Raw genomic sequence first — 16,265 nt, 5'->3', positions numbered from 1 at the left:
TACATTTTTTTTCTTGTCAGTCCATGGTACATACTCCAAAATCAACCACATCCTAGGACACAAATCAAACCTCAGCAAAATTAGAAGAACAGAAATTATAACTTGTGTCTTCTCAGACCACAAGGCAATAAAGGTGGAACTCAACTCCAACAAAAATGTTCATCCCCACACAAAGACTTGGAAATTAAACGACTTTATGCTGAATTATAGTTCAGGAAGGGATAAAAGAGGCAATAGTTAAATTCCTCAAACATAACAACAACCAAGACACAAGTTATCAAGACCTGTGGGATACAGCAAAAGCAGTCTTAAGAGACAAATTTATCACATTAGATGCCTAAATTAAAAAACAGAACATGAGCTCATCAACAAACTCATGAGCCATCTTAGGGAATTGGAAAAAGAAGAACAATCTAGTCCCAAACCCAGAAGAAGAAAACAAATAACCAAAACTAAATCAGAGATTAACAAAATTGAAAAGAAAAGAATCATGCAGAAAATTAATGAAACAAAAAGTTTTTTTAATAAATAAAATTGATAAACCTTTTGCCCAATTAACTAGAAATAGTAAAGTAAAATCTCTAATAAACTTAATCAGAGACAATAAAGGGAAAATAAGAACAGAACATATAGAAGTATAAGAGATCATCTCTGAGTACTACAAGAAACTCTATGCCCAGAAATTTGACAATGAAGAGGAAATGGATCAATACTTGGAATCAGACCCTCTCCCTAGACTTAATCAAGAAGAGATAGATCTCTTGAACAGACTGATTTCACAAGTTGAGATCAAAGAAACAATAAAAAATACCCCAACAACAAAAAAATTCCCTCATCCAGATGGCTTCACACCAGAATTCTATCAAACCATCAAAGAAAATCTTATGTACTTACTTCAGAAATTATTCCAAAAAATTAAGAAGGAAGGCATTTTCCCCCAATATGTTCTGTGAAGCAAACATCACCCTAATCCCCAAACCAGAAAAAGACCCAACTAAAAAGGAGAATTTCAGACTAATTTCACTAATGAATATAAATGCAAAAATTCCCAATAAAATCCTAACAAATAGATTACAGCTGCAATTTAAAAAAACCCTTCATCACAATCAAGTAGGTTTCACCTCAGGGAGGCAAGTCTGGTTTAAGATACGCAAATACATAAACATGATTCACCATATCAACAGAAGCAAAAACAAAAACCCTATGATCCTCTCAACCAATGCAGAAAAAGCATTCAATAAAATTCAACATCTTTTTCTAATTAGAAAACTCAAGAATTTAGGCAAGGAGGCACATTTCTTGATCTGATCAAAGCCCTCTATGAAAAACCCACAGTGAATATTATACTGAAGGGAGTAAAACTGAAAGCTTTCTCACTCAGAATTAGAATGAGACAAGGTTGTCCTCTACTATTCAATGTAGTGCTAGAATTTCTTGCCAATACAATCAGGCAAGAGAGAGAAATAAAGGGTATCCAAATGGGCCCCGAAGAGCTAAAACTCTTGCTCTTTGCTGACTATATTATGTTATACTTAGAGAACCCAAAAGACTCAACTGCAAGACTCCTGGAAGTAATCAAAAATACAGTAAAATCAAAAAAAAAAATACAGTAAAATCACAGGATATAAAAATCAATGTCCACAAATAAGTAGCCTTTGTATATGCCAATTACAGCCAAGATGAGAAGCTAATCAAGGACACAATTCCCTTCACAGTATCTTCAAAAAAAGTGAAATACGTAGGAATATAGATAACAAAAGAAGTGAAGGACCTACAAAGAAAATTACAAAACCCTAAGAAAAGAAATAGCAGAAGATATTAACAATTGGAAGAACATACCATGCTCATAGCTGGGAAGAATCAACATTGTGAAAATGTCTATACTCCCCAATGCAATCTACAGTTTTAATGCAATCCCTATTAAAATACAATCATCGTATTTTCAAGATCTGGAAAAAATAATTCTTGTTTTGTATGGAACCAGAAGAAACCCCATATGGCCAAGGCAATTCTTAGTAATAAAAACAAAACTGGGGTATCACCCTACCAGATTTTTGGCTATATTACAAGGCTGTAGCAATCAAAGCAGCATAGTATTGGCACAAAAATAGAGATATTGACATTTGGAACGGAATAGAAAACTATAAGATGAAACTAACATCTTACAATCACCTGATCTTCGATAAACCAAACAAGAACATAACGGGGGCAAGAATAACTCGTGTTTGAGAACTGGATAAGTACACGTAAAAAAATGAAACTGGACTTGCACCTCTCACCACTTACAAAAATTGATTCAAGTTGGATAAAAGATTTAAATCTAAGGCATGAAACAATGAAAATCCTCAAAGAAAGTGTGGGAAAAACAAAGTTATCAGCCTGGGGCAAGATTTTGTGAAGACGATTTCTGTGGCAATTGCAACAACAAAAATGAACAAATGGGACTTAATTAAACTGAAAAGGTTTTGTACAGCTAAGGAGACAACAATCAAAGCAAACAGACAACCTTCAGAATGGGAAAAGATATTTGCATATTATTAATCAGACAAAAGCTTGATAAATAGGATCTACAAAACACTCAAATTAATCAACAAAAAAAGACCCCACAATTCCATATGTCACTGGGCATTAGTAAAATTTACTAAGAGACATTAGTAAAACTTATTCTATAGAAGACAGACAAATTCCTAAAAACATGAAAAAATGCTCATCATCCCCCCAAAATCATATATATATGTAAATATATATAAATATTCAAAAATGCAGACACATCTTTTTTTACTAAGATGTTACTAAGGTTTGAATGTATCCCCCAATTTTTTCTTTTTTGTTTAGAAATTTAATACTCAAAATCATATGTTGCTAATGAGTAGAGCCTTTGGGGGCTAATTCGGCTTACATAAGCTCCTCAGGGTGTGGCTTCACAATGACATTGGTGACATTATAAATGAAGAAACCTGAGCCACTAGGCTTGCCCAGGGAAGTTTCTATCATGTTATGACTCAGAAGGAGGCTGTCAACATGCACTTGAACTTCCCAGCCTCCAGAACCATGAGCTAAATAACCTCTACTCTTCATAAATTACCCAATCTCTGGCATTCAGTTATAGCCACAGAAAACAGGCTAAGACAGAGGGTCAAACTAAGAAAGTAACTTTTTTTCCAAAAGTGGTAACTTCAAAGGCAAGTGACACTATTTTCCATGAATACTTACCATCGGCATTAAATTCTACTGTAAGTTTATTCTTAATATAAATATGGACTTCTGGAAGTATTTTCATCTTTCACAATCCTTTAGCACTTGCCAAATAATGATATCAATACACTCAGATATCAAATATTATATTTTTTATATTTTGTTTCTGTTATATCTTCATTTCTGAGTATAGTATGTATTTCTATATTGTTGTACATTGATTTATTTTTTTTTATTTTAAACGAGTCTATAAGAAGTACACTCTAATTTATAAATGTCCCTAATTTATAAGTAAGTGTCTCTTTTCTATTCTAAGTGTCAAGTAGTTTTGGTAAAAGAAATAATAATATTGAGTTTGGCTTTTTAATCATGGACACAGTAAATATATGTCTAGAAAATATATTTGATATCAAAATATAAGGATCATAAATCCAGACATTATTTCTTAAAATGTAATTTTGTCTTACTTTTAATTTTAAAACCAAAGTATTTTGAATATATTTCTTTCTTTAGTCCACTCATTTTTACTAGTATTTCTTTTCAGTTATTCTTGATTTGAGGATAGTTTTAGTCAGTACTGCTACAGAGTGTTCTTGCCTAGCCTGACTGCCTCTAGGGGTCTCTCATGACCTATGACTTGGTCTCTGTGTGAAGGTTTGCTTATTCTTATTGCTTGGTTTACAATTCTCTTTCTATAGCAATTCCTGAACTGTCATCATTTTTAATATAATCAGATTTAAAGAACATTTGCATGTGAATTGCAAAGATTTGTTTTCTGAAACATATGTGAACTACCAGTGTGATAAGTCATGCCCCCTTAACCCCATACATCAGTGAGCATTTTCTGCAGATAAGAATGTGAGGGCATTCATCTACGTAACTACAATATGACCATCAGAATATGGCATTTGACATCAGGTTTTGCTGTTGTCTAGTCTTTACACTAGAGTCATGACCCGTCACTTCGGAATCCCGTGTTGCATATTGTGTCCGTGGTCTCTTCTGTTGCCCTCAGTGGGAACAATGCCTTGGCCTTACCCTTAGTTAGCGACTTTGACACTGTCAAAAGCAACAGGCCAGTTAGTTTGTAGAATGGGCCTCACCTGGCTCAGACCGGAGTAGATTAAATCCTGGTAGATTTGTTTAGGTTAAGTTGTATTTCACCCTTTATGACATGACATTAATGGATATTTTATCCTGGTTAGACTTCATGCAAACTGTTACCAGGAACACCACCATCCCGCTGTTCTGCTAGCTGAGACATTCTACCACCCTACAAGACATGCATGATTTTGATTTGTTCCATTAGTAACATATTCACTTTGATCAATTTACAAACACAGTGCTGCCATTCTTGAATGCTGTAAAGTTTCTCTTTCTTAGAGAAATTCCTTTGTGAGGTGAAACTTTGAAACTATGTAATCTACCCCTCATCAAATTGTCCACTTATTTGTTTTTATGAAGATGGATTCATGGTTTCCTGTTTTATTTGCTGAGTTATGACTGATGACGATCACTAATATTTTAACCCATATTTGCTCTCAATTTGTCCAAGCTTTCCCGTGGATTCTCATTTCCTATGAAGTTGGTTTCTGTGTCTTTTGATCTGTTTCTATCCTTCTTTGAGTGCCTTTTTATTTTATAGCACAATGAAATGATTTAGTCTTACCTTTTGCATTCTGTACTGTAATACAGCCATCAAAGCATTTCTCTACAGAGTTCTGGTTCCTTATAGGGGAGAATGGTATTTAGAAACCTGTGCTGAGTATGTTCCTTGGTGGTGAGACTCTGACCCAGGTGCCCTGAAGGCTCTAAAGGGACAGAGTAAGGTCGCGTGTCTGTGCACACACATTCCCATCTATATTTTTATAGCTAACTATAGTTTATACATATTGCAAACTGAGGTCACATTCAAACATTTCTAATTCTAATCCAACAGGTCAGGGTTAACCTAGTCTTCTTTCTTTGTTTCCATGTTTATAACTCTCATCTCTGACAGGTGAATTCAGGCTCCCATTTTACTTACCCCATGACATAGGTACTTGGTTGAGCCATCTCTCTCCCTACCTTACCCCTACACACTCCCAAAACCCTTCTCACTCAGCCCTGTCAGGTATGTGTTCTTGGAATATTTTTTAAATGATTTAGAAAAATATCAGTGTGACAATATTGATCATTATGTGTACTTATCAAGATTTTAAACTTGATATATGTAATGTAAGTCTGAAAAGCAGTGCCCTTTTAAAAAATAAAGCAAAAATCAGCTTTATGATAAAAATACTTGTTCACACCAAATCTAATGCTATTTCTTAAAAGGGAAGGCTTTAAATACCAGCAAAAAATGCCTGCTGTTTTTGAAGGGTTTATCAACCAAATTATATTAGGAGGTGCCTTTTGAAAACAATGGCGTAGGACTTGGCTATTCTGAGTAAAGTTGGACTTCGATTCATTCCTTCCATGTTTCCCATTTTTGATCTGTTAACATAACACCTGCTATATCTTGGCTTCACATCATGCAGTTGGTCCTGTCTTCAACTGAACTGCCAAATTCAGCTGGAGGATGAAATCAAAGTTCCACTGAGTTGTACATGAGCTAAGGACCTTGCGTGTCCTCCAGGAGGGATATGACTTTGGTGCTCAGATACAGGAGGAAAGACGCAGGGGTATCCCTGTCTTTCTTGTAGACACTGGCATCATATAATTCATGTTATCCGAAGAGGTGATCAAAGAATACACAGCTCTCCAAAAGCATAGGAGGAAAAGTTCTAAACAGGCATGCTTAGTGAATTAATAAAAAATATAAGATATTTTAATAGATTTTATTATTTATTTATTTATTTATTTATTTATTGAGACAGAATCTCATTCTGTTGCCTGGGTTACAGTGCCATGGCATCACTAGCTCACACCAACCTCAAACTTATGAGCTCAATTAATCCTCCTGGCTTAGCCTCCCAAATAGCTGGGACCATAGGTGCCCCCCATCACACCCAGCTCATTTTTCTATTTTTAGTACAGACTGAGTTTTGCTCTTGCTCAGGTTGGTCTCAAACTCCTGAGCTCAACAACCACCCACCTTGGCCAGTCAGAGTGCTGGGATTACAGGTAAGAGCCACTGCACGCTGCCATGTAAAATAGATTTTAAATATTTATATTTGTTAACTTTAATAATTATTCTACATTATGATTCTTTTCTCATACTCAGTATTCACTTTCATGCCTAATTTTGTATTCCTAATTTTACATTTTATTTAATTCATGAAGGCCCAAGATTGAGTAACTGATAGGTTCCCTAACATCTGGACACAGCCTGTTCATGAGCACAAGAGGGCCTCTAATGCTCAAATGGACTCAGTACTATGACTTAGCTCAGATCAGCTAAGTGCCTGAGGATCAAATGGACGCAGTACTGTGACTTAGCTCACATAAGCTAAGTGCCTGAGGATCAAAGGGACTCAGTACTGTGACTTAGCTCAGATCAGCTAAGTGCCTGAGGATCAAAGGGACTCAGTCCTGTGACTTAGCTCAGATCAGCTAAGGGACTGAGGAGTGTTGACTTTTATTTCAACACTCTAGGAGAGGAGAGGTGGAGAGGAGAGGATCTTGATCTTGATCTTGACACACGAGAATGTGCTAGAACATGATTTGCATGCAGGAAAATAACTGGGTAGCACTGAACCAAATGGCCACCCCTCTGTTCTCAGCTGCACAGAAGTCTCCTTTGGGGAAGGGGATGATTGAAAGATGATTTTTGTATGTTAAATGGAGAACTGAGAGTAGATTTATCTTTTCTTTGATGTCTGAGAATATTTATCTCCAGGCCTCACTAACTTATGTGAAAATTTTCCTAACAACTCATAGGCTTATATTGAATGCTATGTAAGAAGTTAAAATGAGAACTACTCTTTGGTTTTAATTTGGTCAGAGTGCAAATACAGGCATTCCCATAGTTACTTGCGATGGGAGTTTAAGCTGGTATGGATTCCTTAGGAGGCAGTGTAGACAAATGAATTTAACACCTTGAATCTATCGATCGGTCTATAAAATATATTTTTTCATACAGGATTTCCAAAACTCAGAATTTATATTAAAGGAAATAACTTAGAATTTACATCACACTCGGTGAGTAAAGATCAGTTCTTCCCTATTCTTTTTCTTGTTTCCTTTATGTATTTATTTACTGTTGTAGTCACCTTAACAAAGTAAGCTCAATGAAAGAAGTGACTTTTTCTACCTTGTTCTCAGCCATATATCAAGTGCTCAGATTACCTGGAGTACAGAAAACACCTAAGAATTTTTTGTTAAATAAGTCAAATGATGACTCAAACTGTGATATGCCTGATAGCAAGAATGATTGAGGAAAGAATGTAAAATGTAAAAATTGACTAAATATGGTGAAATGATAGAATTGATCCAATCTATAAAAGGATACAAGTTTTTTTGAAGAAAATTAATTGGCTTAGAAGAGAAATCTTAAGACATTTTAACATGAAAGAGTAAATCAAAAATAGCATAATGTTAAATTGGTCGTAAACTTATAATTAGAGAAAAATCAAACATTGAGTGTTTATGTATGGTGACCGAGCCAGAAGTCAAACATGATTTTTATTTTGTCCTTCAAAATTGTGCTTATTTAAAGTATGGTAACAAACTGCATGATGTTGCAAGGTTTAAACAGTGTCTTTTGCTAAGAGGGGCTTATTGAGAGTATGTAGCTATTTGGGGAAAGTTTAGAAAGTAATTTCTCTAAATAATAACATGAAATATGTGTTGGATTGTTAGGATGCAAAAATGAAGCTGATTTGAGGAGTGGGTTGTTGCTTGATTTATTCTAAGTCCCTCAGCATTTTTGTTAAAAATAAAAAATATGTAATTAGAAAACTGTATCATTATCTATTTTTTTTTTTATTATTTAAAGAAATCAGAGTTGGGTATGCTCTCCTTTCCACAGATATTGGTCCATCTTTTAGGAATTGCCAGAACCTTCTTTACTAACAATAAACTCACATGTTCTAGGTTGTTCTTCCACTATTAGACACTACAGAACTCAAACCACACACGGTGAGGAACAGTCTATAAGCTACGTTTTCAGTCAGATCGCATGTGATAGAGAATGTCAGCTTTAATCTATAGTTCTCTGTAGGGAGGAACACCACGAACGCTGAGGTAATTACATCTTTCTGTCTCTCTGCCTTCAGACAATTTTGAACTATTTATTATATTTTAAGTCTTCCAGCACTGTCTACTCTACAAAGTCTTTAACTAGAAGAGGAAACCTCCATACAGCACAGGAGACTCAGCCCCTCTTGGTTACAGGCACGACGTTGAATGTAAGCAAAGATTTAATTATCAACCTGTAGTGCTTCCTAGCCTGCAACCCCCAAAGCGGAAAGCGAATGTCAATTGGTTTTCAAGTCATATAAGCTATTTTCATTTTAATCCTTTAAAAAAGGCTTTGGCACCAATTTGGAATTTTACAGAATTCCTGATGACTTGAAATTACAACTATCACGAGTGTAGCTCAGAAGTTTAACTGATTCCTGACAACGGCATACTTAGCGAAAGACACCTCAGGGTTAAAAGCAAAACAAAATAAAATCTTTCTGCATTGACAATGATAAAGTCTGCATTTCCTAATTCCAGGCCTTGCCTGAATCTTTGCACATTTTGTTCATCCAAATAAATAAATAAAATAAGAAAAAAGAAAAATATCTTTAAAAAAAACCTATGCTAACAACTGAAGTTTAAATTCAGGCTAATTCCAGTCAAAATTCTTCCTTCTTCCTCCATGAACTCCTGGCCCAGCTTCTTCCCGTTTCATCTCCCACAGGGACAGCGGCAGAACCTGTCAGTTATCTAAGCCTATGCACTTTTCTGCATGTTGTACTTTCTTATCCTTTATATATTTTATTGTCTTTATTTTTTCGTTCATATCTGTGAGTAATTTGTGGTTTTGAGCTTCTGATGAAACCAGACCTGCTGTTTGCTATCCATTGAAATGATGACTACTTATCGATCATACCTTGAGAATCTTGCACATAATCTCATAAACTGAGAAGGTTTTTTCTGCTCTGGTCCAATCCCAGGTGGTCACCTTTAAAAGATTAAAAAATATATATATATGTCATTTGTTTTAGAAAGTTGTTTTCCTCTCTATTTTGGTTGTGTAATATGGTGGATGATAAGGGAAACTTTCAGAGATGTATCCTTTTAGACACTCAACTGTGACACTCTTTTCCTAAAGGTCCTTGTATCATATTTTTATTTCCTCTATTCTAAGTTTTGTCACCGTTTCTCTTTTCCTTTTAGCAAACATTTTACATCATGTACAACAATTTTCACTCGCCCAATGTCCTATGTATCTTTTTTTAAAAGTGTACATTCTCTACATATAAATAATAAATACACTTCACACTTGGGTGGCACCTGTGGCTCAAAGGGTTAGGGCACCGGCCCCATATGCCAGAGGTGGGTGGGTTCAAACCCAGCCCCTGCCAAAAACTGCAAAAAAAAAAAAAAAAAAAATTCCACACTTAAAATATTTTTTCCCAATTTACTACCAGATAAACAGAGAAAATATTAAGTTTAATTATTAAAAGAGGATATAATTTATATTAAGAAATTCTAATATGGCTGATGATTTTGTAAAGACATCAAAACTACAATGAAGTTGCTTTACTTATTGATATTTAAAACATATATTTGTCTCATTCCTTTTCATAAAAAACATTCAAAATAGGGCTACAGTAAAAGACAAATGTTTATCTTTTCCCTGACTTCCTGGTGCTCTAAACACCGTGTAAACATAGACATTTACAATGCCAACAAGTCGAGCCGGATGACTTCTGGAGCTACGTATCTTTGGACCTGTGAAGGAGGCTCTGGCATTTGTTATTTATGTTCAGTAAATATTTATTGAATGTCTACTGTGCTGTAAGGCACACATTTCCAAAAGCAAGATTTTAGGGGCAATAGGTCTCCATCCATATTTAGTACAAAGCCCAAGGACTAGAATATAGAGTGTAATAGATGATCAAAAAAATATTGATTTCATTTAGAGAGACCTGGATAACACAGATAAACATATTTCGACTGTCATAAATGTTAGCTCACCAGAATGTAGTTTCGATTCTTTACCAAGAATAAAGCCTTCTAATTTAAACTTTAAACACTAAAAAAGTTTGCCTAAAGTTAAGATAACTTCTAACTAGACAAAATGCTATCATTTTGAGTTTTACTTAACTATAATTTGGTGATAATAAATTAAATATAAGTTAAAAACTTACTATTAGTAATTAAAAGTGTCAAATAAATTTAAAAGAGCCATCAAAATTCTCTTTAAATAGAAGAGGTTCATAGCATATTGAGTATAATGAATCTTTAAACTACTTACTTTTATTCTACCCTTGATAAATTCATTGCTTTAATTTTTAATCAATTAACAAAATACACTTAAAATTTCCTTTCTTGGGACTTCATGGTATTTTTAATAGTATTATAATTTTATTCATTATTCTTCATGTTCACCATCTAAACAAATGATTTCTACACTTTTCAGGGTTTATAAAGTAAATGTTTAATGCCAGAACATGTTCCTTTTAAAAAGCTACTTTAGCAACATCTGTACTAATGGTTTTTTTGTTTGTTTGTTTGTTTTTTCTGCATCTTATTTTCACACCATATTGACAATATGCTATTTGGTATTGTTAAGTTGGGCATCAGTTGGTTGTGAAAACATGGGAAAAACAATAAATTGGGAGAGAAACACTCACTGGAGGGGCCAGAAACTTGTACAGACACGAACCCCTGAGGGCCAGAAACGCTGGCGAGTACGCTTGGTCCTGAAGGGGGTCCTGCTCTCGTATTTCACACCAGCCCATGTAGACTATCTGCAGGGAAATCAGATGCAGTTAACTGCCAAGAAACTTCTTACTTTAGGTATCTTACACATATTTAACATGCATGGTGTTATTATAATCTCTCATAAAATTATGAAATTAATTGGTACGAAAGTACATTGAACAGATTTACCTTGAATAAATGAATACTGGCCTTTGACAAGAGTTTCTTATATGTTTTCATCACCATTTATCATGTGTTTTGATGTTTGTTTTTATAATCCAACCTACCATGAGTTATATTACCCAACCTCTGCCAGTTACTACTACAAAAAATATTCAATTGTGCCAGGCGCAGTGGCTTATGCCTATAATCTTAGCACTCTGGGAGGCTGAGGCAGGTGGATTGCCTGAGCTTGCAGGTTCAAGACCAGCCTGAGCAAGAGAGAGACCTCGTCTCTAAAAATAGACAGGTGTTCTGGTGGTGCCTGTAGTCCCAGCTACTTGGGAGGCTGAGGGAAGAGAATTGCTTAAGCCCAAGATTTGGAAGTTGCTGTGAGCTGTGATGCTCACAGACCCCATGTTTTTCCAGGCATTATATTTATTCACAAAAATAATTGAATTAGTCACATCTCATTATTTCAGCTTGTCTTAAATTAAGCCTATAAGATAAGAATATAAAGTTTATGATTAAACAAATTAAGCAATTGGTGTTTGGCATACCTTTTGGGGGCAAGACATAATTACAGGAAGGAATCTACCTAACAAATTCAAATATTGTGATTTGGTTGTTTGTACCCTCACATAAACCTGAAACAAAAAAAATAAAATAAAATAAAGAAATTGTGATTTCAATAAATTAGCTGAAAATAAATCAAACTTGGTACAAATTACAATAGGAATTGAAACAAAAGTCTCTTGCTCTTTTGATGAAATTACATATTCTCTGATCTCTTAGATTACAAATGTATGCTTTGAAATTTATACCATAAGGCATTTATTCATAGAGACATCACTTTTTAATAATAATGTAATAAGAACCAGCTATAAAAACTGATTATTTTGTATTTCTTATATGGCCAGGAATATTTAATCAGATAACATCCTAGTTTTAAAAGAGTGAATGAAGCTTAACAGATGACATACCATAAAGAAAAATATAATTTAGTGAAATATATGAGTATATTTAAGGAATCATAATAATTGAGAGAAATTGAAAAAAGAATATAGTTAGTTTACATCTTTTATGGTTGTGTATTAAGCAATTTGCCAGGGAAAATTGGGGAGAAAATAATGTGCTCAAAGCACTAGATATTTTATAAGGTATTGAAGAACAACCCATAGTAATATGAAAATAGAAATGATTTAACATTAACTCAAATGTAGGGCCAATTTTTGACACAAGGGCAATTTTATATAAATGTCACATGAGAGACTGGGCTGATTTGCCCAGACTTATAGATTCAGGGAAAAATATTAAAGTGCCGGACCCTCCAAGTGTGACAGCCGTAGTAAGTAGACTCTGCTTTTATTTAAGGATTAAAATGAATCTTAACAACAAATGTTAAAGTAGAAATCAGTGAGCCTTTGCAAGGATGAGAGCCCAGATTTAAGCCATTCAGACGGTCCAGAAAACGTCAGGCTTGAAATGGTTCATGGTGGTCTTGGGTCACAGTTCTTCCAGGCTCCTGGCTAAAGAAAGTGAAAACTCTCTGTGGATAATAATAATATTACATCTTTTGTTTTATTGCAACTATTTTAGAACAGAATAAAAATAACTAAGAATGAAGGGAAATAAAATACTATGAAGGACAAATAAAAACAATAGAAAGCAGAACCCAACATTCAGACATTTCTGATTTTGACATTTTATCCCACTGACATTCATTTAGCTGTGCTTGTAGTGGGTAAGGAGTCCAATATATAGAAATTCAAAATAAACAAAAGGAAAAGAAAAACAAATATTAAATAGTACTAATCAATCCAAAAGAAAATAAGGAGATAAAAGGAAATAGAATTGATGGGAAAATGGAGGCCCATGGTAAGGTGTTGAATGCAGCCAATCTAAGGTACTAAAACAACTGTAATTATGATTTTATTGTAGTCATAATAACAATATAAAGCAGTTAATTAAATAAATGTGCTTTCATAGATTCTCACAGTGCACTAAAAAAATAAAATAAATAGCAAAAACAATCACCCTACATTCTGTCTCAGTAAGACACATCTAACGCATAAAAGTACAGCAAACTTGTAAACAAAAGAATAAAAAATTTTATACCCAACAGAGGCCAAATACTGGAATATTAATATTAGAAAATAAGCCAAGCATGGTGACCCAACCCCTACAATTCTAGCACTTTGCGAGGCCACAGAGGGAGAACTGCTTAAGGCCAGGAGTTTGGGATTAGCCTGTGCAAAAATGTCAAAAAAAAGTTGCCTAGTATGGTGGTGTCACTTGGGAGGCTGAAGTAGGAGGTTTGCTGGAGCCCGGGAGTGGGAGGTTGCAATACTGTAGCCAGGGCAGCACTCTAGCTAGACCTAATCTTGAAAAAAAAAAAAAATAAAAGGGGTGGTGCCTGTGGCTCAGTGAGTAGGGCGCCAGCCCCATATGCCGAGGGTGGCGGGTTCAAACCCGGCCCCGGCCAAACTGCAACAGAAAAATAGCGGGCGTTGTGGCGGGTGCCTGTAGTCCCAGCTGCTTGGGAGGCTGAGGCAAGAGAATCACGTAAGCCCAAGAGCTGGAGGTTGCTGTGAGCCGTGTGACGCCATGGCACTCTACCGAGGGCAGTACAGTGAGACTCTGTCTCTACAAAAAAAAATAAATAAATAATAATAATAATAATAATAAAGAAGAAAGAAAGAAAAATGAAAGAAAAGAAAATGTAGACTTAAGGCAAAAATCATTTCCTGAATAAAGAAGGACATTTCATAATGATAAAGTGTCAAATCTACAAAGAAAAGGAAGCGTGGCATGCTTGGAATTCATGTATCTGATAATTCATGTATCTATCATGTATCTGCTAATTCATGTATCACCTTTAAAGAAAGTAAATCAGGGCGGTGCCTGTGGCTCAAAGGAGTAGGGCACTGGCCCCATATACCAGAGGTGGAGGGTTCAAACCCAGCCCTGGCTAAAAACTGAAAAAAAAAAAAAAATTATAAATCAAAATCTGAAAGAACATGAACCCAAGAAATGGACAAATTGATAACTGCAGAAAAATAATTTAGCAAAATTCACCAACTAAGTAATAAGATGAGAGTAAAAATTACACTGAGGCATAAAAGTTTTAAATATCACATACACTTTTCTGAATTTATTATACCCGAGGCACTGGATTTGACAAAAACTGAGCAAAAATTATTTTCAAGTACGATAGAAATGGCAAGAAACTGTTATACATTTAAAATAATTGCATTACTGTAAATGGTAATAAAATCAGTTATAAACAAATTTTATCATATTATTCAGATGACATGTGTCCTAATTGGAATTAAATGAGACGGCAATATTCACAGATAATTAGAATACCCCCTTACAAATATTTCAAAATTAAACAACGTACTTCCACGAATCAAAGGAAAAATAAAAAATAAGGTTAGAAAAGAGTTTGAACTAAGTGATAGTGAAATATGATGTACCAAACTGAAGAGATTCAACATGGCTATTCTTAGGTTTTTGAAGTCTATCTGGATGCCTTTGGTAAGGCTGAAAATCTAAATCAAGAATCCAGATCAAATTTAGAAACAGAGAGTCTTGGAGAGACCAAAAACCAAAGTTTACAGAAAATAAGTATCAGATGTAGCTATTAATAAAATAGAAAATAAATATATAGTAGATATTCAACACAAGCAAAAATAATTATTAATAAGGAATAGTAATGTAATTACTCACGCAAGAACTACCTTAAATTACTAAGATCCATTATAACAGATCCTACAGATGTTATAGTTCTGTTAAAGGATATTATAAATAATATATTGCAAGTTTATTTGAAAATTTAATGAAATATATTAATATTGGAAGAATATCAAAATGGATACAGGAAGAAATTTTTTTTTTTTTTTTGCAGTTTTGGCTGGGGCTGGGCTTGAACCCCCCCCCTCACTCCTGGTATATGGGGCCAGTGCCCTACTCCTTGAACCAGAGGCACAACCCTGGGAAGAAAAATTTTACATAAATAATGCTATAATTATTAAAGCAGTTTAATCTATAATTTAGAACATTCCATTAAAGAAAACCTGAGAATCTAATGAATCTATCATCAATGGATTAATTGTTAATTAATTGTTTAAAAAATGATCTGAAAACTTGGACAGTCTTCCAGAGAATAGATTCAGTTGGGATCAATTCCAATGCAGTTTATTGAATAACCATAACCTTAATAGAAAACCTGGAAAGAATGTTTATTATAAAAAAGGAAATTTACATTTTAACCATCATTTACACAGGAAAAATTAGAATAGAAGAAAACCTCTAAAATCTAAAATAGGGTATTTATATTTTAAAAAATCTGTTAGTTTGTTTAAAGATTTCCTTAAGATCAGTAACAATACAGAAATATCCATTATCACCACTAATAATAGACAATTTTTAACTTTTACCCAATGTGGCATGTAAAGAAAAAGAAATTAAAAGTGTTAGAGAACAGTGGGATGGGGGCACATCTCTGGCTAGCAATCTACTTTTCTTGTCATGGATAAGATTTGTTTTTTAAAAATTAAATTGTGCAGCTATGTTTTAGAACCATTCTGTATATGTATTAACAGTTTGTAAAATCTTATATTTAAAATACCATATAAGCTACATTATTAAGAATAGGCATGTAACAATATTTCATTACAATAATTTAGGGCTTTCCGAGTCCTGTCAGAGAAGAGTGTCCTGACAACCATGTTTATGGTGCCCCATCACTCAGGGCCTATGGCACAGAGATGAAATTTTACTTATGATGCATTATTATATTCCTTTAATCATTATTTCTCAGTAAGTCACAGTTTTTTTTTTTTTTTTTTGTAGAGACAGAGTCTCACTGTACCGCCCTCAGGTAGAGTGCCGTGGCCTCACACGGCTCACAGCAACCTCTAACTCTTGGGCTTACGCGATTCTCCTGCCTCAGCCTCCCGAGCAGCTGGGACTACAGGCGCCCGCCACAGCGCCCGGCTATTTTTTTGTTGCAGTTTGGCCGGGGCTGGGTTTGAACCCGCCACCCTCGGCATATGGGGCCGGCG

General features: G+C 34.6%; 1 protein-coding gene across 3 annotated transcripts in view; it reads right to left on the bottom strand.

Annotated features, from left to right (window-relative positions):
* The window catches only part of SNTG1 (syntrophin gamma 1), a 703,177-nt gene that overhangs the window by 97,803 nt on the left and 589,109 nt on the right, over positions 1 to 16,265 (bottom strand). For all 3 annotated transcript variants that reach the window (XM_053558928.1, XM_053558930.1, XM_053558929.1), the window contains exons 13-14: positions 10,968 to 11,084; positions 9,218 to 9,289 (exon numbers count right to left, since the gene is read on the bottom strand). In XM_053558928.1, coding sequence (XP_053414903.1) covers positions 9,218 to 9,289; positions 10,968 to 11,084 — 189 coding nt within the window. The remainder of the gene's footprint in view (positions 1 to 9,217; positions 9,290 to 10,967; positions 11,085 to 16,265) is intronic.

The sequence above is a fragment of the Nycticebus coucang genome, chromosome 13, assembly GCF_027406575.1.
Source record: "Nycticebus coucang isolate mNycCou1 chromosome 13, mNycCou1.pri, whole genome shotgun sequence".
NCBI lineage: Eukaryota > Metazoa > Chordata > Mammalia > Primates > Lorisidae > Nycticebus > Nycticebus coucang.
The sequence above is the reverse complement of the archived record's forward strand: the minus strand, read 5'-3'. Positions and strand labels throughout refer to the sequence as shown.